Source organism: Camellia sinensis, chromosome 2 (assembly GCF_055761805.1).
Source record: "Camellia sinensis isolate YWXY chromosome 2, ASM5576180v1, whole genome shotgun sequence".
NCBI lineage: Eukaryota > Viridiplantae > Streptophyta > Magnoliopsida > Ericales > Theaceae > Camellia > Camellia sinensis.
The window spans coordinates 221,449,101-221,471,429 of NC_138962.1; the positions used below are offsets into that span (position 1 = coordinate 221,449,101).

Sequence of the window (22,329 nt, forward strand, 5' to 3'; positions counted from 1 at the left end):
AGCTGATTTTAATTAAATCTGTTCATAACTAAGAAAAATTCTTTTAATTTAAAAAATTATTTAGTAAGACTTTGTATCCCCTTTTTATTTTTCTAGCAAATAAATCTTTGTACCTATCATTTCTAACCAATCACGACTCATGCTGTTTTGATTCTCTACAATTTCTTTATTTTCAAATACATTCATATATATATATATATATATATGTTGTATAAATTGTGTGATAACATAAAACAAATAGATTTATACTCGTTAATTGAAATTTCAGAACAAGCAAACCATTCTGAAAATTACAATACACAACAAAATAAAATAACATAGAAAAGCAAACCGAAACCTACACTAAACAGTGTCCTTAATTTTTTTAAATAAATTTAAAAAATTCTAGATATGCATAAAATTTGACAAGAATAATGTGACAATGTTAATTAATGTGTATTTGATTTTATTGTTGAGCCAAATAAAACAAAATAAGATTGAATGTATATTTAACTTTGGTTGTGAATCTCAAAAAAAAAAAAAAAAGGTTATGAACCTTAAAAAAAAAATTTAAAAAAAAATAAAAGAAAAAAGATCAAATGTATATTTAGCTTTGGTTGTGAATCTTAAAAATAAAAAAAAAAATGGTTGTGAACCTTAAAAAAAAAAAAAGATTGGAGGTATATTTAGCTTTGGTTGTGGATCTTAAAAAAATAATAAAATAATAATAAAATAATAAAATAATAAAAAATTGGTTGTGAACCTGAAAATATAAATAAATAAATAAAAAGATTGAATGTATATTTAGTTTTGGTTGTGAATCTTAAAAAAAAAAAAAAAAAAAAAAAAAAAAAAAAACATATGGAGAAATTAGTGGGTACCCATCCCCAACCCATCCCCTATGGATATTTAAAGAATATCACTTACCCTACCCAATGGATAAGAAAAAGAGGGGAAAACCCATGTATTTGGGTTGGATCTCCATGGATACCCACAGGATAAGTTATCCATTGCCATCCCTACTTCAATGATCATAGCCTCCTTTAGCTTGACCTCTTTAAGTGAGGCGACGTAACATTCCTTGGCCACGGTCTGCTCTCCTCTTTCTGTGCCGACTCCCAGGTCGATGGGGAACTTGACTGCAAGATGGAAAGTGGATGTGATAGCTTGGAAAGCATTTAGGGCGGTGCGGCCGAGGATGATGTTGTAAGTAGAGAGACAGTTGACGACGAGGAAGGTGAGTAACTGTGTGATCTGCCGTGGGTATTCCCCGATTGTGATGGGAAGATCGATGGAGCCGATGGAGGTCACCCGATCTCCAGTGAAACTGACTAATGAGGTTTGGAGAGGGGATAGACTTTCTTCTCCGATCTTGAGCTGGCAGAAGCAATTTAGGAAGATGATGTCTGAAGAACTGCCGTTGTCGACGAGAACCCGTTTGATCTTGTAGTTGGAGAGGAGGGTCGAAATGACGAGAGGGTCGTCATGGGGGTAACGGATGCCTGTGCAGTCGGCGTCCGTAAAGGTGATAGGCCTTGTCCACTGCTTGGGCTGTTTGGAGGGTCGGTCCAATGTAGCAACTTCTTTGTCTGAGCCCTAAGTGATGGGCCCTAAGTGATGGGCTGTATCTACATTTGATAGCCATCTGGGGTAATCCACAAATCTGGATATTGATGATGAAGATGAGGATAAGTTTTGGAAATTGGCAATGAAGATGAGGGCAATTTAGTCATTTAATTCGGAAGGAAAATAATCTTTTCATGCCCATTTGCATATTAGGTGCGTGTCATGCACAGACTGTTGTGTTAGATGAAAATGCTAACTGTGCAATTTAATTTAGTAACCACAAGGGTTATGTAGTGATTTCCAAACATCAGGGTAAACTGCATGCAGCCCAAATCACAGACGAATAAAGTGAAATTTGCCAGAAAAAAAAAACAACTAAAATAACAAAGTTTTCAAAATCATCAATCTTGTCACTTTTACGTAGGGGTATAAAGTTTGGCATGACCTGGCTCATGTCGGCCCTCACGGGCTCTTGGCAAAATTCGGGTCGAGTCGGTCGGCCCATGGTCCAGGGAATTAGATACAGGTCTAGGGGGTATTTGGGCCTTGTGCAGGCCGGTGGACCTGGGCCTAGGCTCGAGCTTGAGTAGCCTGAACAAATTCTTTGTTTTGTTTTTTTATTTTTTCTACTAAAATTTTATTATTTTTCATTAAAAAAAATATTGAATGTTAGCCAAGCCGAGCCTTAAGCGAGCTCATAGACTAGACTGGGCTTCAAAATAATAGTCTATGGTTCCGAATTGGGCTTGAGCCCGGATCCAAACAATGGGCCTAAATCGGCCAAGCGTACCCCAAAATGCTGGCGGACCTCGGACCTTACGCTCCTACTTTTACTCACGCTGTTTGCGATCATTACGAAGGACAAAACCGTCAATCTGGTCACTTTATTTCCATTGTAGTCTTCGCGGAACAGTCCTCTGTGTCTCTCTGTGTCTCTGTCTCTCTTTCTCTCTCTCTACAAATTTGCTCGATCCATCCGACGAAAACAGGAACGAAGAAGAAACAGCAAGAGGCGGTTTCTCTGCAGCTAACTCTCCATCTGTTTGCTCGTTTGATCACTTGGGAGAGGTCACAATTCGATTCTTTCATTACATTTCTTATGGATTTATACATGCATATACCCATCTGCGTATATCTATCTATATACATATGTAAGATCGCGATTTCGAATTTCACGATTTGAACTCATTTTTCGTATCGTCATTCGGAGAAATTGTTTGATAATTTTTGCTCGTTTTTGTACGTATGTCTCCTGAGAAAAATCGAGAAACGAGATAGAAAATTGAATTATTGTTGCGTATATTGGATGTGCAATGCGCTAATTGTTGAACCCTAACAAAAAATTGCATGTTCGGCTCCAATTTCAAGAACAGAGAACATTTTGTGTAGTTCTGGTTAAAAAAAAGACAAGAAAAGAAGATGGCGATGCCTTTTTAGGCAATCGATTGGAATGATATTGGTTACTCCGTACAGAATCTGACTGAGATTTAATCGGATAAGTTATAATTAATGTACGTGTATTGACGGTAATTGATTGTATCGTGTCTGATTTATTACGCATGATTTAGATGAAAGAGAGTAGAGATGGAGTAAAGACTGTTCGGGTTTCAAAATCTCCATCTGCTAATTCTGGTCCGCTTGTGCTAGATGAAGATGATTTTAAGGTAAGGACTTGAAATCTATCAATTCCATGATTGTGTGCGATTTTTGAGATTTACGCACGTCACTAACCACTCCGAGTAAATACCATGCTCAGCTTTCCATTTACCTACATTTTTTAACATTTAATTGAACATTGAACTCTTTTTATGTGTAGGGGAACTTTTCATTTGATGCATTATTCGGGAACCTAGTAAATGAGCTTCTTCCATCTTACCAAGAAGAAGAAGCAGATTCATTAGAAGGGCATAGTAATATTGGTGCAAATGATGCTTTGCAAAATGGGCACTCGCGTATTCCTTCTGATGCGGGAAAGTTCACTCAAGGGTTATCAAGCCCCCTGTTTCCTGAAGTTGATGCTCTATTGTCTTTGTTTCAGGATTCTTGTAGAGAGTTGATTGATCTTCGACAGAAGGTATGTACATTTAGTGCAATTCCGTCCAAATTATGTCATGGGACTGTCACTTTGAAAATTAATTTGGTATGTTTGGTTAAAGATTGATGGAAGACTCTACAATCTTAAGAAGGAGGTTGTCGTCCAAGATTCCAAGCATCGCAAGACACTCACTGAGGTTAGGGTGCATTTGTGTGTTATTTATTTCTCTTTTATAAATATATAACTGTATGAAACCCATTTTGGGGGTAAAGTATCTGAACATAAATTGCTATTTCTATAGTTTTCTCCAATCTTCATTCAATTAGGAGTACATGGGAAGTTTAATTGAGCTTAAGACCATTGTTTTATGTGCCGTGTTTTATGATAATAATTATGTTGATCATGCCTTGTCTCTGCTAATATGGCTTTATGGTTCTTACCCATATTGAGATGTATAATTTCTGTCACATCTCATGCATATCTCAATGTTCAGCTGGAAAAAGGTGTAGATGGCTTGTTTGATAGCTTTGCAAGATTGGATTCACGCATTTCAAGTGTTGGACAAACTGCTGCCAAAATTGGAGATCATTTGCAGGTAAAGTGTTATTCTGTTTTTATTAGTTAATGCTCACGATCCCTCTAGTTGTTTAATCACCATGTTTGTTGAATTATATGTAATTCTATTTTTTATGTGATTATTTTTTGTCAGAGTGCAGATTCCCAGCGAGAAACTGCAAGCCAAACAATAGAACTCATAAAGGTAGTGCAAGCACACATTTGATGCTTAGGTATTCTACGCTTACAATGCTGTAACACCATTTGGTTTTATTTTGGCACTACAGTACTTGATGGAATTTAATAGCAGTCCAGGCGACTTGATGGAACTTTCACCTTTGTTCTCTGACGACAGCCGCGTTGCTGAGGCTGCTTCAATTGCACAGAAACTGCGTAAGATAGCATTACTCTCCCGCTAAGCTTTTAAAATTGGACATTTTCAGAAACTTTTCACTATCTTGTATATCTGCGATGATGTTCATATAAATTTCATTTCTTAACAAGGCCTTTTCCTATTACTATGTGCCTGAACCAATGGAGGAGACACTGTGTCTCAAGACTTGCTCGTCACCTTGATAAGTTATCATCTTTTTCATGATACTTATTCCTACTGTCTTGGCTAAGATGTGATTCTTTTTTTCCTGTTCCATCCATCTTGTGGATATATTTTCCATATCCCTGTCTACGTACAATTGCAATAGTTGCTATGACTCAATCATATTGAACAAGTATGCATTGCCTACCCTTTGAAGGGTGCTCATAGGTTTTGTTGAATCTGTTGCTTGATTTAAAATTTTTGAAATTTATACTCATTAGGCTAAAGTGTTGATACACTACCATAATAGCATTACTTTTGGGATCTATGGCTTGCTTCAAATACTGTGGGTTCTTGTACTGCTCTTGTTTATTGCTCTTTTATCTCTTCCTTTATTTCCCCCAATTTTGTGATCAGCAACAAAAGGAATTTTATTAAAAAGAAAGTAAATACAAAGAAATTACAAGTTGTCCTCTACAAGCATAGATCAAACATCAATCAATGAAAACTAGGACTTAAATTGGCTATATCATTTTTCAATCAATGAAAAACTAAGACTTAAGAAAGGGATCTTCTTAAATGGGGCTAAAATGGACGCCCAAAACAATCCCAGACAACAAACTTTATCCCACATAGATGTCTGATCGCCAAACTTGTTCTCAAAGACCCTTGCATGCCTCTCCAACCAAATGACGTAGAAAATTGAGAAGACAACACAATACCATATTAGCTTTCTTCAAATCTGTGAAGCCCTGAAAGTCCATTGAGTTGAGATCATGAGACAAGATCCCGGTTCCACCCATTGTGCTTCAATCAACTGGAATAGATGATGCCAGAGATCCAAAGCCACCTGACAATGCAAAAATAAATCATCCATTGATTCCTCACTCCTCCTACAGATGATGCACCGTTGAGGACAAAGATAACTAGTAAGCCTTCTCTTTTGGAAGGAGTCGTTGGTCATGATTCTCCCACATGCCTAAGTCCACATAAAAAGCCTTACCTTACGAGGCACTACCGCTTTCCAAATTCTTTTGTGAATAGGGAAAAAAAGGAACACTGGGCTTATCAATGATTTTATTGAAGAAAAGCTTACATGAAAAAATGGCTGAAGAGTGAATACGCCAAATATGCTTGTCATGCCCATTTGGAGACAAAGTGACTTCATCAAGAAGGACAAACAAAGAAGCCAATTCACTAGTTTCCCAATCGTTAAGATTCCTAATAAGACTAAAATCCCAAGAAATTGGTGCCCAACAAGAACAAGCCGAAGAAACAACAAAATCATTATGAGATGGGCCACCTAATACAGATGTGGAAACTTAACTTCAAAGGAAACGTTCCCCACCCAAACATCATCCCAAAATCGAACATTTTCTCCATTCCCCACTTTTAGAAAAAGAAATATAGACAATAGTGGAAAAATATGAGAGATGGATTTCCGTGGAGAACTATTACCCCTACTAACCATAGGAGTATCTCTACCATTAGCTTGCAACACATTCCTACTCCTTATATTTTCTTTTCCTTCACCTTCTTCCTTTTTGATGGAATGCACTTTCTTAAACTAATAACTCCAGAAGGCAAAAAAATAAGGGACAAATATTGTCGAGATGAGGAAAAACTAATTCAGCCTATTTTCAGCTAGAAGAAAAAAAAATCACTAAGTTAAAAATATCCTTTAAGTTGCTTGGGGTAGATATAGATCTTTTCCCTTCGACCAAAAAAAAAAAAAGCTCCACTCAACTCTACAAGCCTTTGTCCCAATTACTTATATCTTGGGGTTGGCTACTTGGATCCATTTTGTCTAGTTGGTTCTATTCATTGTCATATCCTCATATAAGTTTAGGATAGTCATATCACCTCAATCCAAGATCTCCTAAACATTCCTCTATTTATTTCAGTTTTAGTTACTTATCTCTTTCAAAATTTCATTAATCCGACATATATAGAAAGCTTTGTGACTGTTTCTTCTTATTTTGATTACTTTCTGGACCTCTTGAATCCACTACCAAATTTCTTCAGAAGAAGTCACATGTCATTGCAAACTCTAGGATAAGACTACCATCATCATTTCTCTATTCAGATATAAAATCCACCCATAGTTTCTTATATCTACATCTCATTGCCTATAAAAACTCTTTCCCCTCTTGGTTTTGGTATCCGTTGGACTTATAATCCAAATCCTCCTAAAATTATCATTTTATAGATTCATCTAATTTGATTTGGAATATGTAAGCACTAATTATATTTACTGTTTTTTTTTTCTCTTAAGATTAAGTTCATAAATATTATTCTATATTTTTTTCTTTTAACCTCTATCCCTTCTTCTTTTAAATTTATCTACAATTATCCCTGGTCTATTTCTATGTTTCTCTTTTCCAATATACCAGAGTTTAATGTTATGTTATTTCTATTTTCCTAGATTTTTCCCTATCCAATTGGTTTTTTGTAAACAAATAATATTAATTATCTTTATAGTATTTACTAGTTCCATCATTTTACTGGTTAATGTTCATATGTTTGAAGTTCCTAAGCATATCTTATTCTATTGGACTAGCTTCTTTACCCGCACTCATCCATTATTGTGCGGGAACCCTTGCCTACTCTTGCCACACTCGGGTGCTGATGTGGCACGTCATCAGAGAGGGAATGCACTAGCTAATCATCTTTCATTTAGTAACAAGAAGAGAACACCTGAACAAAAGAATTCTTTGGATTTAAATTTATGTTCACAGAGGTGTGACTCTTAGTTTTATGTTGGCTGTCAACTTACTGCAATCCTCTTCCTTTACACTGGCTTGGAACTAGTTGTGTAAAAGATGAAACATTAAGCATGACAAAGGCGGAATTGGGCAAAAAATCCTGAATGGATTTATAGGCAGGGTGATATAAACTTGAATGAATTTATGGGGAGGGTAATCTATCCCCTGAATGATCTTTGCTTTGGGTCTTCTCTTATCCTGTAATCTTTATTTCTCCAGTGTGGGTTGAGTTCCCTCTTTTTAATTGTTTTCTCATCTTTCCTCCTTGTGTCAGCTTGTTTGTCTATGTTTCTTGACAAACACTCAAAGAAGGGGAAAAAAGAAGAAGAAAGGATCTTGTTGTATTTGAGTTTGTTATTAGGAATTTTTTCTGTTTTGTTAGTACTGCTAAATTTATTGAGATGAGAATGTGTTTGTATGGCAACATTCAGACATTGGTCTGCAGAGCTTTGTGACAATTATAACCTAATTGCTGCTGTCGATTTTAGGGTCATTTGCTGAAGAAGATATTGGAAGACAAGGCATAACTGCACCATCAATTGCAGGAAATGCAACTGCAAGCAGAGGACTGGAGGTTGCAGTTGCTAATCTTCAGGAATACTGCAATGGTATGTCACCTTTTTAATTTTTTTTTTTAATTGTGTGTGTGAAGATGCATGAAAATGTAGAATTACCAAATGAAGAATAGTTAAATCATAGACTGTCCTGTTATAAAAAGCTGTAATTTTTCCAGGCAGAAAAGAATCATTAAAATAAATAAATAATTACATCGAATGAGATTAAGAGAAATTGAAAGAACATCCATAATAATTACTATCAATCATTTACGGTTTAAAATGTAGTAATTGTATCAGGGATAAGATGCCCAAAATAAGTAATTTGAGATTGTATTTGAGGAATCCTTCCTTGCAATAGCTAATGAGGCTCAAGAGTTCCTTTCAAGTGATTTGTGTGTGTGTAGCTGATGCTGTGCAGATCTTAACACCAGATGGGCAGGTGGTTCCAAGTTGACTAGCGGGTGGCACACGCGATGCGTGTGCAATTCAGATAACTAATAATAAAAATAAATAATAAAGAATTTAATATCATAAAATGTATGTTGCTTAAGTGATAAGTATGTTCTTAATAAACCCAAGGTCTTGGGTTCAAAACTTGCTTACGTTGTATATAATAATTTTTTTTATTTTAGTATCTGTAAAGTTGTCACATGGTATGAGGAGAAGAAGGCTTCACTAAACCAATTTAGGTCTTCACTTAATAATAGTATAGATACTTTGTATGCAAATGTCATCTTTATATTCATTCTAGAGTTGAGGGGGAAGTCGTGGTGTTTGCTATTGTCCAATTGATGTTGCTTAGAATGAGATGGGTTTTCACCTAGAAAGAAAATAAAAAGGGGGGTTGGGGGTTCATGGGGAGGAAAGGTCAGGAAAAGTAGAACTATTGTGTAGAAAGCAGCCCCTCTTGTGCCCCCCTTGGTGCATCTGGAAGGACAGAAACCATATATTGTTTTGTGGAATGGAGGGTTCTAATAAAAAAATGGGACAAATTTTTCAGCTTTTCATTTAGTTGAACCACTGGGTTGGTGAACACCCCCCCCCCGGGATTTTATTTTATTTTATTTTATGTTATTTTGTACTTAGGATTTAAAAATTAATTAATGGATGAATTACCTTGTTTTCTCTTATTTGCTTTTCATCTGCATGATAATCCCTAAAGGTTGTGTTTAGATCATGGATTTGGGTAAGGATTTGGATAGGGAAATGTGCATGAAATGTAGCCATATTTCATTCACATTTCATCCATTTTTTCCCTTTTCCTTTCCCTTTCCAAATCCCTATCCAAATTCATGATCCAAACACAGTTGAAAATATTGCATTTACTCTTTTCCTTCCAATAATCGATTGCATAAAGTAAAAGATGATTTAACAAGTACATCGTTACAGAAATCTTAGATTTACATGTGATCTTAGATATAAATGTTTGCTTGAGCTTGGAGTGTGGTTTTGTGAAGCAGATTTGCTTCAGATGCATGAATTGAGTTTCAGAGTCTGTGAGCTCTGTATTGTTGCAGAAATTTTAGGATATCATTAGGCTTTAAGGTTTAGGAACCAAGAAAATCTGTGAATCCGTGGTTTAGCCTTATCTGCCTACTAATTTTCTCAAAACTCAAAACATTCCAAAAATCTAGGCTATGCCTGATTAAATCTCTTGTATCTTTAATCATAGTTCTAAAAAAATTGAACAGATGTTTGTTTTTTGATAAGTTATATTAATTGAGTCTTTCTTTTTTCTGTCACTTGTTTAGAATTGGAGAACCGATTGTTGGCTCGATTTGATGCGGCATCACAAAGAAGAGAATTGCCTACCATGGCAGAGTGTGCTAAAATTTTATCTCAGGTCAGTTATGTGTGCTTTGTTTTTCCTTATCAAGAAAGTACTAAAGGCTATGCAGCATCACAAAAAAAGGGCCTGTCATCAACTTTAAGACTTTAGTGGAATCTAGAGGACCAACCAAAGTGCCTGTTATCTCCTTTCTCTTTCTTTTTGCCTTCTTTTTTTTTTTTTTTTTTTCCTTCCTTCCCTTCTTTGAATGAGGGAAAATCTGTTGATCTTCTTGTGTTACTTCTCTGCAATTTTCTTACAGTAGGATTTCAGTCTCAATGTATTGTCATGCTAATTAGATACATGTAAATTTTTATATGAATCTTAGTAATTTGCAGAAGGAAACAAAATTCCTTTCCTGTTCTTACCATATGGTTTGACAAATGGCAATGCAGTTCAACAGGGGCACCAGCGCCATGCAACATTACGTGGCAACACGTCCAATGTTTATTGACATAGAGGTCATGAATGCAGACACTAGATTGGTTCTTGGTGACCAGGGTTCCCAACCCAGTCCTAGCAATGTTGCGCGTGGGCTTGCTTCATTGTACAAAGAAATAACTGGTTGGGAGGATTGCCATTGATCTTTATGAAAGTTGTCGTCTCTTCATTGAATTTGATAAATCTGCTATTATTGGTTTTCAGATACTGTCCGTAAAGAAGCTGCCACGATAACAGCTGTGTTCCCTTCTCCAAATGATGTTATGTCGATTTTGGTTCAGGTATTCTAGCTAGAATTCCCTTCTTTTATGCTTTAGGGCTTTCATGGCAATGCATTTGAATGTAAAGATACCAGGATTGTATTGGTTGGTAATTACACATTTATAACCAGTTTTCTGTGGTGGTGTGCAGCGAGTCTTGGAGCAGCGAGTTTCAGCACTTCTTGACAAACTTTTGATAAAACCATCTCTTGTTAACCCACCTCCTATGGAGGAAGGTGGACTTCTATTAGTGAGTTGAATTACTGGTGATGTTTTATTCTTCCTTTGATCCATTGAGCACTTGAAGATAAAATTCAGATTTTGACTTCATTTGTATTTTCCCGAGGCTTCAGTATCTTAGAATGCTAGCAGTGGCATATGAGAAGACACAGGAACTTGCTAGAGACCTACGTGCTGTTGGGTGTGGTGATTTGGATGTTGAAGGTAGGAATTAACATAGTCAAAACACTGTTAGCTTTCTTTGAGATCCAATGCCTGAACTAAATTTTTTATTGAAAGGCAATCTTGATATTTTTTATTGAAGGGTAACATTAACTAAATTGTAACTTTGTCATATTGTATTACCTTAGGTTGAAATTTCTTTAATGTCTATCTTTTACCTTGATTTACTGAAAGATGTTTTTTTTTTTTTTTTTTTTTTTTTTTTCGATACAGGTTTGACTGAGTCTCTATTTACTGCTCACAAAGAGGAATATGTTGAGCATGATCAGGCTTCTCTAAGGCAACTTTACAAGGCGAAGGTGGTTTATTCCATTCTCTCTCAACCATTCCCCCTTCTTTTCTTTGTTTCTGCTGGTGAAGTTATGATTCCAATTTCTTTTAGTGGATTCTATTACAACATCCTTTAACATTATTATGCTTTGCAGATGGAGGAATTGCGTGCAGAAAGCCAGCAATCATCTGAGTCATCTGGTACAATTGGACGGTCGAAGGGAGCTTCAATGGCATCTTCTCACCAGCAGATATCCGTCACTGTGGTGACAGAGTTTGTGCGTTGGAATGAAGAAGCAATTTCGAGATGTACTTTGTTTTCATCTCAGGTGAATTATGTTTCTTCCTAAGATGTTTTCAGTGCAAACATTTACAAATCTTGCCTAAGATTGAATTCAATACACCAGGCTAATGATTTATGTTATTCTAAAAAAGGTGATAAAGTTCAGCTCCAACTGTTAGCGTGAGCAGTATCTCCGTCCACCTTCAAAGAGGAAGGTGTAGGGTTCAAGTCCTAGTTGAACATGTTTTGCTAGGTTCATGTTTTGTCTATTCAGATGAACAACCGGGCATATCAAGGGGGCTGGTCACTAACTTAACCTCCCTGTTTGGGCCGGGTTAATGACACTAAATTTTACACTAACACCCTCCTAAACCTGTCTCTTTCTTCCTTGGACCTCTACAACTATTGCCTTGGAGTTGAGTTCATAATTCTAATCTAATGTCTTTCTAGGTTTCAATTGTCGTTATAGATAACAGTTTATCCCTACGTTACATGGACTCGGGTAGGAGTGTCGGGTGTAGAGGTTGGACTCGGCAAATCTCTAAATGAGGGATACGCGGGTACATCTAAAAAGTACTTGAAAATTAGACATGGGTACATGGATATGGCTAAACATAGACATGTCAAAAAAATATTATGTATTTTTCTGATAACATGGCATAAAATATTTTTCTGTTTAAATAAATAAAGAATAAAAAATAATAAAAATTTTAGGCATAAAATAAATTATATTATATATGATTTTATTAGATTTATTTTTAAAAAATAAATGTTTTTTTAAATTTTTTTCTTAAAAAGATAAAATAAAATAATTTGGTTATCTTATCTGTCTCTGTGTGTGAGAGAGAGAGAGAGAGAGAGGGGAGGGAGGGAGGGAGGGAGAGGGCGATGGAGGGGGGAAGGGGGAGGGGAGAGGGAGGGGGAGAGAGGGAGTGCAGGTATGCTGTATCCATTTTCTTACTGCCATATCCCGGCCGGATTCCATACCCGTGTCGTGTCGTGTCGTGTTGACACAGGTACTTCACCAAAAGTGACGAGCCCGTGTAATGTAGGTTTATCCCCACTTACTGAGTGGTATTTTAACCTGTTATTCTTTCATGCCCCCAAGAAGTCCTTTTAATTTAATTTATTTGAAATAAATATTAAAAAAAAAAAAATCCACAGGTTATCCCAGTTTACCCAGTGGTTACTTTAATCTGTTGCTTTTTCTTGCCTATGAGAAGTCATTTTCAATACAACTAAGTAATGATGGGAGCAAAGTTGGGAGGCTTATTTTTAAAACCTAATAATGTTTTTCCATTCTTTCTTGGATGAATAACATAGTTTCCGCGCTACCAGCTTCTGCTTGCATCTTTCAACCTACTGGAAATTTCAAAGAAATAGTTATTTGTACCCATGAGATCATTCTGATCCTTATAAACTTAGGCGTGGCTAAAGGAATTTTAAATGTGAGATCCCTTTTAAGACACTTAAATCTGAACTGAAGAGTGCTCTACTGGTGATTAGAACACTATGAAGTGGTGGGATGATTTAGCAAATTGAAAATGCTACACGCAGAAGCCTCTTAATAGACCATTGAAAAGAATTAAGAAAATGCAAGTTGAGATCCACCAAGGCTTTTGTTGTTCATAAGTTGTCCAGAAATGTGGGATTCCCTTTACATTGGTAAACACTAAACACAATTTTCCTGGAATGGATAACGTGGAATAACTTTCCATGTCTTGACACACCCAAACAACAGAATGAATGAGATGTGAATAAGTTTCCTTTCTCTTTATTCCTGCCATCCAGACATCGTCTTAAGGAAACAATAATTATAACCAGCTTCTTGGCATTGAACTTCTGATATCCCCTTTTGTTTTTGATTTATATTGATACATAAAACTTATATTATCACTGCATGAATTTTTTTGTTCTTGTGGACTTATTTATGATTTAAATAGGCAATTTAAATTTTAGATATTTTATAAGGTTTTCACTCAGCTATTCTTAACTTCTTGTGTACAGCCTGCTACCCTTGCAGCCAATGTAAAAGCTGTATTTACCTGCCTCTTAGACCAAGTAAGCAAGCTAATCCATTTTCTGACATTGAGTATTGTGCATCTATGTTGTGGGTAGTTACCTTTGACTTCCCCTCTTCCTGCAGGTAAGTCAATATACTACAGATGGGCTTGAACGAGCCAGAGACAGCCTGACTGAAGCTGCTGCTTTGAGGGAGAGGTTTGTGCTCGGAACAAGTGTTAGTAGAAGAGTGGCTGCTGCAGCTGCTTCTGCTGTAAGTCCTCACCATATCCCTTTTTAGTGTAGTCTGTAATATCAGTATGTAACATAAAGATTTACTCAATATAAGCTTCAAATAGAGAATAGTCCATGCAGAAGTTGACTTTTTAGTTAATGAATGTTGAATCGGTGATGTGTAGGCTGAAGCTGCTGCTGCTGCTGGTGAAAGCAGTTTCAGATCTTTCATGGTGGCAGTCCAACGTTGTGCAAGCAGTGTGGCTATTGTTCAGCAAGTATGTTAGACTGCAATTACTTTTGTCATTTAATTTCTTCTTAAAGCTTGTGAGAGGATAGCCTGATAGTTCTTTGTAATTAAAATTGATTTGATTTTTTCCTGCAGTACTTTGCGAACTCTATATCTCGGCTTTTACTACCTGTAGATGGTGCACACGCTGCTTCCTGTGAAGAGATGGCTACAGCTATGTCCAGCGCAGAGGGTGCTGCATATAAAGGGCTTCAACAATGTATTGAAACTGTTATGGCTGAGGTCTGTAATTGGCAAACTAACACCTAATTTTAGATCCATGTGCACTAAAGCCACATATCCTTTTATAAATAGCTATCAGTTTCGTCCGAGTGTCAAGTTGGTATCGGTGGTCACTTCCACTATGTGGCAGTTTATGCTCTACCTGTCAGTTTCATCCGAGTGTCAAGTTGGTATCAGTGGTTATACTCTTTTTAGTGTTTTGCTGATATTTTAGGTTTATATTGTGTTGTGATGATTGGATCTGCTTCTGGCTTTCAAATATAATTCCTTCTAAATCTCTTGCACAGGTTGAGCGGTTGCTCTCTGCTGAACAAAAAGCTACAGATTATAAGTCACCTGATGATGGCATTGCTCCTGATCATCGGCCAACAAATGCTTGCACAAGGTCCATCCAAATTGACAGAATTGGAATTTGTATTTGGATTTGAAGAAATCATTGTTTCTTTGCAATTAAAATGAAATTATGTGTTTGAGAACATTTTCGAAATGCAGTGATATCAATTCTTTTGAATGACCTTGTTTTTCTTAGCTTTTGTCTGCTTGTCTTTTGTTTGGTTATTATTGAATTCAACATTGCCTATTAATATATCTCCTATTGACCAGAGTTGTTGCATATCTTTCCCGTGTGCTTGAGGCTGCATTCACTGCACTGGAAGGTCTTAACAAACAAGCTTTCTTGACTGAATTGGTATGGTGTTTTCTTCTTTCTTTTCTGCTATCTTTTATGATACGTTCCATTTCATGACTACATAAAACAGCTAAAATATTGATTAAGTGTTTATATTCCTTTTAAGGTTTAATCACAGCTAGAATTTCTCTGACAATTGACATCTATCTTTTCTTATATTTGTTGGGGCCTTCATTTCAATCTTTGTGATTTCATGGAGCAATCCATTTGTACAGTATTTCATTGGCATATTCAAGTAACAATGCGGTGCATTTGTTGATTTAGGGGAACCGCTTGCACAAAGGGCTGCTTTTTCATTGGCAGAAGTTTACATTTAATCCCAGGTAGCACCCTTGCCCTTATTTTTCTTTGCCTCTTTATTATGTTTATTAGTTACATGAACATTGGCATGGTAAAACTATGTTTGCTAATGATTATGGCTACATCCATATTCGTGTGACAAAGATTGTGAATTATATTCATTGATAGTGTGTTTGTGCTAAATTTGGAGTACTTATTCATCAAAGAGGAAAAAGAAAATGAGATGAAAGAAAAAGACAAAATTGTATGTGGCAAATGATGACATTTGGCATCAAAAGTGACTTGCATCTTTCTGTACTAGTTGAAATTGTAATAAATATGAACGAAAGTTGCTTTACACCTTTCAATTCCAATTCTATGCTTGTTGATTAGAGACTGGTAAAAAAATGTATTTGCTCTTATAAACCCTAGAACTGTGCCTTTATCAATAGTCCCTTGGTCTTCTTCTTCCATGAGCACATGCCAAACATGCACATGAGCAAATAGAAAAAACATAACCACCAACCATAAGAACAAGAAGAACATAAAGAGGACAGACTTGGCCCTTGTTTGGGAAGTTGCTAATATAGTCAAAAAGTCGATATAAGTTGTGACGTCACTCTTTCTACTTTTTTGCACATCTTTTCGTAAAAGCGAAAAAGCCAACTAAAATAGCCAATTCCTTAGACTTGTTGTACTGCTTCTCTTATCTGTGTTTATCTCTTTTCTAGTGGAGGACTGCGTCTGAAGCGTGACATAACTGAGTATGGGGAGTTTGTGCGCAGTTTCAATGCTCCTAGTGTTGATGAGAAATTTGAATTGTTGGGCATGTAAGTTGCATGGGTTGGTTTGTTCTCAGGCATTTTATGTAGCATATTCTATCTTGATTTACTGTTGCAAATTTCGTTTCCAGCTTGGCCAATGTCTTTATTGTTGCTCCTGAAAGCCTCTCCTCTCTGTTTGAGGGTACCCCAAGTATTCGGAAAGACGCACAAAGGTAATTGTGATATTAATTATGAGTTATGTATTTACTTAAAGAAGTATTAAATTGCATTTTGGAAAACCATGTGAAAGATTATTTCTGGTTAATGTTAAAGCTGTGTGAACAGCATAAGTTTCTTTCCCAAAAGACATGAAGGCTGTGTTTGAATCTTGGATTTGTGGAGAGAAAACAAAAGGGTAGGAAAAAGGGGGAAATTTTATCTTCTAATTCATCCACTTCTCCCTTTCCTTCCTATCCTTTCTCAAATCCGAAATCAAAACACAGCCCAAGGGTGATTTATAAACTTCGCAGTTGAATTCACTTGTTTTTAGCTATAAGACTAACGGATGGAGCACATTATGCCTTTGCTATTTAGAAAATACAGTCATACCTCTCTCTCTCTCCCCCTCCGTGCATCTTCTTTTGGCATATTTTCCTCTCTACTTATATGAGACGATAAATTTTCAAAATGGATGCAACTTCAGGTTTATTCAGCTCAGAGAGGACTACAAGAGTGCGAAACTGGCCTCCAGACTCAGCTCCTTGTGGCCGAGCTCTAGTTGATAATTGATATAGAAATGGAATGCTGAAATGAAGATATCCTTATTGATCATTGGGTTTTCTTGGTCAAATGTTCAGATATTCATGAAATTGAACTGACTTTTTTGAGCATAAACGAAGGTAGAAACATAAGGCAGCTAAATTAATTGCGACACCAATGAAGCTTATTATCCTTGGAAAAGATAGCTTTTTTCTTCTATAGATCATCCTTACATTTTGTTGTTGTTGTTGTTGTTGTTTGACTTTGGTTTTTTTACTGTATATTTGTGTGTAAATCAATGAGTTTCGAACTTCAAGATAGTAAGAGACAGATAAATCTCATGTTTGAGTTTGTTCCTAAGTGATGATCTGGAATGATTGATGACGTGTGGCTGTAATTGTTGCAAAGTGGACCCTATTGTTTTTTTTTGTTTTTTGGTTTTTTGGTCTTGGCCCCCCTATTTGGATACATAAGTGGAGGTTTAGTTGGGTCATAATTTGTTTTTGGTTTTTGTTTGGTATATCTGATTGAGTTGCATATCTGTTTTTTTTTGTTTGTTTGTTTGTTTTTTTTGTTGAGAATTTGTGTTGAGTGTGTGGTGTTGCTTTTGTTTGTGAGTCAAAAGTAGTATAGATAAAGGAAAATGTTTTGTAGCTCGAAAGTTTTCTCCCGATTGCCCAAAACGACGTCGTTTTGGATAGTTTTTTTTTTTGAAACAGAGGGGAGAGGGGGAGAAATAGAGGAGAGAGGGAGAAAGAGAGAGAGAGAGGAGGAGAGGAGAGAGGGAGAAAGAGAGAGGAGGAGAAGAGAGGGAAACAGAGAGAGAGACGGTGATGGCGAGGCAGAGGCAGGGCGACGGTGATGGAGGGTGCGACGGTGGATGCTCACCCTTGCGATTTCTGTTCTCTCTCTCTCTCTTTTTTTTTTTTTTTTTTTTTTTTTTGTGGCTCTAGAGATGAAGATGATGTGTTGATGATGGTGATGCTGATGAAGATGTTGTTGACTGTTGTTGATTTTTTTTTATTTTTTTATTTTTTTCTAGTAGATCCAGATCTGAAAGGGGGGAAAAAAAAATGTTGGCTGGTGATGATGTGATGAAGAAGATGTTGATGATGATGATTCTTCTTCTTCTCTCCTTTTTCTTCCTCTTTTGCTTCTTTTTCTTCAGACAAATGGAAAGGAAAAAAGGAAAAATAAAAAAAATAAAAAAAATAATTTTAAAACATCGTTTTGGAATTTCGGGCGATTCATGGGGCTTCCAATTCGAGCTACGTAGTGCGATTGTTAAATAAATTAGAAAAAAATAATTATTATTTGAAAGTTGGGGTTTGTTTAGCCTGTTTGAGAATTTGACTTTTTTAATAATTTTTTGATTTGTTAACCTTTTTTATGAGTTAAAAAAAATTAATGCTTTTGAAAATGTTTTTGTTAATTGAATAAAAAATTGATTAACGTGTGATGTGATCTTTGACTATCAGGATTAATTTTTTGATATTTGTTTATTTATTTATTTTTTAACTTTCCAAACGACTCTTCAGTAGATTCCTCCCCAGAATTAGATTGACTTTCATAAAATTGTTGTTAGAAACTCTACAACAAATCTCAAAGTAACAATAATAAATCTTAAAAGTGAAAATTAAAAGGGGAAATTACTGTGGGAAATTATTTAATATTTTTGAAGTACCATATGTATGTATTTTTTAATAAATTATCATTTATTATGTCTAATTATGATAGTTAATCACCTAACATAATACTTTATTTATCTACTTTCTCTATCAATTACAATATTATAGAATATCACGTGTTTATATTCTGGAATTACTGAATAATTACTTAATAACAGTACAGTGGATGTCAGAAAAATTAATTATAAAAAAATGATAAATATTAATAATTAAAATTATAGATTTTTTTATTAATATGTAATAATTTTTAGAAGTTCCCACTAAAAAATAATTTTTCCAAACTAAAAAATAGAAAATGGGAGGATCTTTGACTTATCTAATCACTGAAAAATAATCTTACTAATCACTATTTCACTGTCGGCAAAATTTTATTTATTTATTGTATACACGACGGGACTGAAATCGTTTGATGTTACCCAAAAAAATTATATAATGTCAAAGTTATCATCATTCCTTCTGAAAAGTGATGCAGTTGATGTTTGGTTCACGGGAAAATTTTTTGTTTACATTTGAAAAATAATCTTACTAATTGAAAGATCCAATTTTAACAAAGTGTTTCATCATTTTCATATATTGAAGGTAAATTACATTTGTCTCGAATGAGTTTTGAAAAAAATATAATAACTCGCGAAATTTGGCATAATTACATTAGGATCTTTTAACATTTAAATTCGCATGGCACTTAATTTATTTTTATCAGTATTTCATTGGTTATATGATAAAAATGTGGTCCTTACATTTAAATCGAAATGTGTATTTACTTTTCTTTTTTTTCTTTTTTTTATGTCTTTACATTATATATGTTAGTTTTAGGGGTATTTTTTTTAAGGTCCCTGATATTATGATTTCATAGTATAAAGGACATCAAATATTTTCATGATGTCTAAGGTCCTTAACATCAATCCAGAGAAAATTGGTCCAGTCCCAGAGAAATTCTCTCCAGAGAAAATTGAACTTCTCTCCAGAGAAATTCTCTGGATTCAAACCAGAGAAATTCTCTCACTGCACAAATTTCTCTGGCTCTTTTCTAATTTTTACATGCCATTTACACTTCACAATTAGTGATTAGTATTTCTGATCCACAGCTAATTAGTATAACAATTCAAGAACATGTATAACCACTTAGAATAGTAAATTAGTATAACAATTCAAGAACATGTATTTCTTTTCTAATCTACAGGCAGCCTCTGAATCTCCAGAGAAAATTGGTCCAGAGAAAATTGGTCCAGAGAAATTTCAGTCCCATAGAAATTCTCTCCAGAGAAAATTGAACTTCTCTCCAGAGAAAATTGAACTTCTCTCCAGAGAAATTCTCTGGATTCAAACCAGAGAAATTCTCTCACTGCACAAATTTCTCTGGCTCTTTTCTAATTTTTACATGCCATTTACACTTCACAATTAGTGATTAGTATTTCTGATCCACAGATAATTAGTATAACAATTCAAGAACATGTATAACCACTTAGAATAGTAAATTAGTATAACAATTCAAGAACATGTATTTCTTTTCTAATCTACAGGCAGCCTCTGAATCTCCATCCATTTATTTGATACAAAATCATAAATTTCCCCAGAATCCAAAGGTTCATCCCAGGATCCCAGCCCTCCTACCGCGATCAGTATAAACCTTTTACAACCTTTGGTGTTTGAATGGTCACTTTTTTGTCTGACAAACTTGTATGGTTTTATATTGGGCAACAATGAAACATCATTTTCATCAATAGAATTTCTGAAGTGACGTCTCACTGAAAGCCTGTGGGGATCATATATGCCACTGTAAAGCAACAAATCTAAGATACAAGACAACAAAAACCACTCCAAAGAAGATTTACCTGACATCGTGTATCATTTAGACCATACACAATTTTTAGATGCCTCTTTAGTTTCGAAAGTAGCTGTAGCGCAATAGCCGAGAGTCTCTCGATTTTCTCTGGCACACCTTCTTTCAGGTTCGTGTTTCTTCTCTCTCTCATCTGTTATTATATATATATATATATATATATATATGCTAGCAGGGTTTGCAAATGCAACAATCTATAAAGCTCGGCTACGAGCAGAGAAGGGTCGAAGATGGAATTGGCATCTTTAATCTGATCGGCGGAGACGAGACCGGCGTAAATGGTGTCGGCGATGGAAGAGAGCGTGTCGGAAGGATGGGTTTTGTACTGGGTAGATCGCGGATCCGGGCGAGAGAGTAGAGTAAAGATATTTAGGGACCTTAGACATCAAAAAATAATTTTGTGGATCTCTTCCATTATGAAAAGTGGGAGAGGGACCCTAGACCAATTTTCCCTTAGTTTTAATCCCTTTATCCTTATTAAAACAGAAGTTAATATAATTGAAATTTATGAGACTTTTTACATATTTTTTGAACACTATAAACTCAGATCTATGAACCCAGAATTATCAAAACAAATCAGTGGTTCAAATTTATTTTATTCATGGATCCCATTCTTTATCGATTTAATCTTCACTACACAAATATATTTAGGATAAATTATGAATTGATGAGAGTGGGTTCATATTACTTTTAATTTTTTAAATATCAAAAGAAGTCAATGTAACTTGAACAAGGATCCTTTAGAGTTTTTTTTTCTTAAAATTTCCTAGAGTGGTGCATTGTGTGATTGAGATTAAATGACAAGTCACATCAATTTTTCAACATTAAATCTCAACCACACAATACACCATTTTAAAAAAATTTAAGAAAAAAACACTCTAGAGAATCGTTGGTGTAACTTACCCTATCGCCTTGTTTGTTTGGTGGGATTTAACCTATAGATAAGACTTCATGTCTTCGATTGAAAATTGATAGGCCGAAACAAGAGTTTAACCGGAATAAATGTTCTTTATATGTAGAATTATTGTGTGTGTGTGTGTGTGTGTGTGTGTGTGTGTGTGTGTGTGTATCTCATGGACTAACCAAATATATGTATCTTAATATTTTTTTTTCAAATTTTTTTGAAATGGTGAGATAAAAATTCAAAAATTTTCAAATGGTAAGATAAAGAAAATTTAACAGTCTAAACTAAACTAAAATAAATTTATTTAAAGTCTCAATTAAAATAAAACAAAAAAAATTTTAAAAAAAAAATCAATTTTGTTTGGTTTAACACTTAGTAAAATAAAATAAAATTTAAAAGTCTCAATTAAAAAATAAAATAAATTTATTTAATTTTGATTCATATTTTATTTATTTAATATTGCAACCAAACATTAGATTCAGTAGAATAATCTTAGACATCTAATTTTATAAGAAAATAAATATGAGATAAACATATTTTCTAATCAAATATATCTCAAATTAACGATCTAATAAATTACAATATCTTTTATTTAATCCGTCCAAATAAATACACTCTATATATAAAAAACTCAAAGTGATAAACAAGGAAAGCTAAACTACAAATCTCGTATTGAGGCTATGTTTAGCATGGACTTTTTTTTGTTATTTTAGTCATAAAAAAAATAAAATATATCAAAAAATTAATAAGATAATATGTCACATCTAAATCATATTATTTTTTTTTTTTTGCAAAATTTATAAAAATTAAAAAAATTATCTCAAACAAATTTTTTTAACTATAAATTAAAAAAACTAAAAAATTAAAAAAATTAACGCCCATCCCAAACAAAGGCCGACTGATGAAGGCACAAACAAGGAGATGGCTCCAAAAGGTGAGATTTTGCTCAGAGGCCAATGCAATGAATTTTAATGATAGTTGTGAAGAATAAAATGGATAGAAGCATTGAGAAGTGATGGTGGCCTTCCTTGCTTCTACTCGTGTGTAATCAGACTTCCACTTTCAACTAGTGCTCTCTCTCTCTCTCTATCTCTCTCTCAATGT

At 34.8% G+C, this 22,329-nt stretch overlaps 1 protein-coding gene across 1 annotated transcript; it reads left to right on the top strand.

Annotated features, from left to right (window-relative positions):
* Positions 1-2,404: 2,404 nt before the first annotated feature.
* LOC114292019 (exocyst complex component SEC10b) lies at positions 2,405-17,153 on the top strand. Its single transcript, XM_082917081.1, has 25 exons — positions 2,405-2,613; positions 3,114-3,209; positions 3,362-3,619; positions 3,702-3,776; positions 4,074-4,175; positions 4,290-4,340; positions 4,423-4,528; positions 7,924-8,043; positions 9,744-9,835; positions 10,216-10,384; positions 10,466-10,542; positions 10,673-10,771; positions 10,875-10,965; positions 11,197-11,282; positions 11,409-11,582; positions 13,544-13,597; positions 13,683-13,811; positions 13,957-14,049; positions 14,157-14,303; positions 14,591-14,688; positions 14,907-14,991; positions 15,256-15,314; positions 16,002-16,100; positions 16,184-16,267; positions 16,738-17,153. Exons 2-25 carry the CDS (start codon positions 3,114-3,116, stop codon positions 16,814-16,816), a joined length of 2,523 nt encoding a protein of 840 aa, XP_082773207.1. The 5' UTR covers positions 2,405-2,613; the 3' UTR covers positions 16,817-17,153.
* The last annotated feature ends 5,176 nt before the right edge of the window (positions 17,154-22,329 follow it).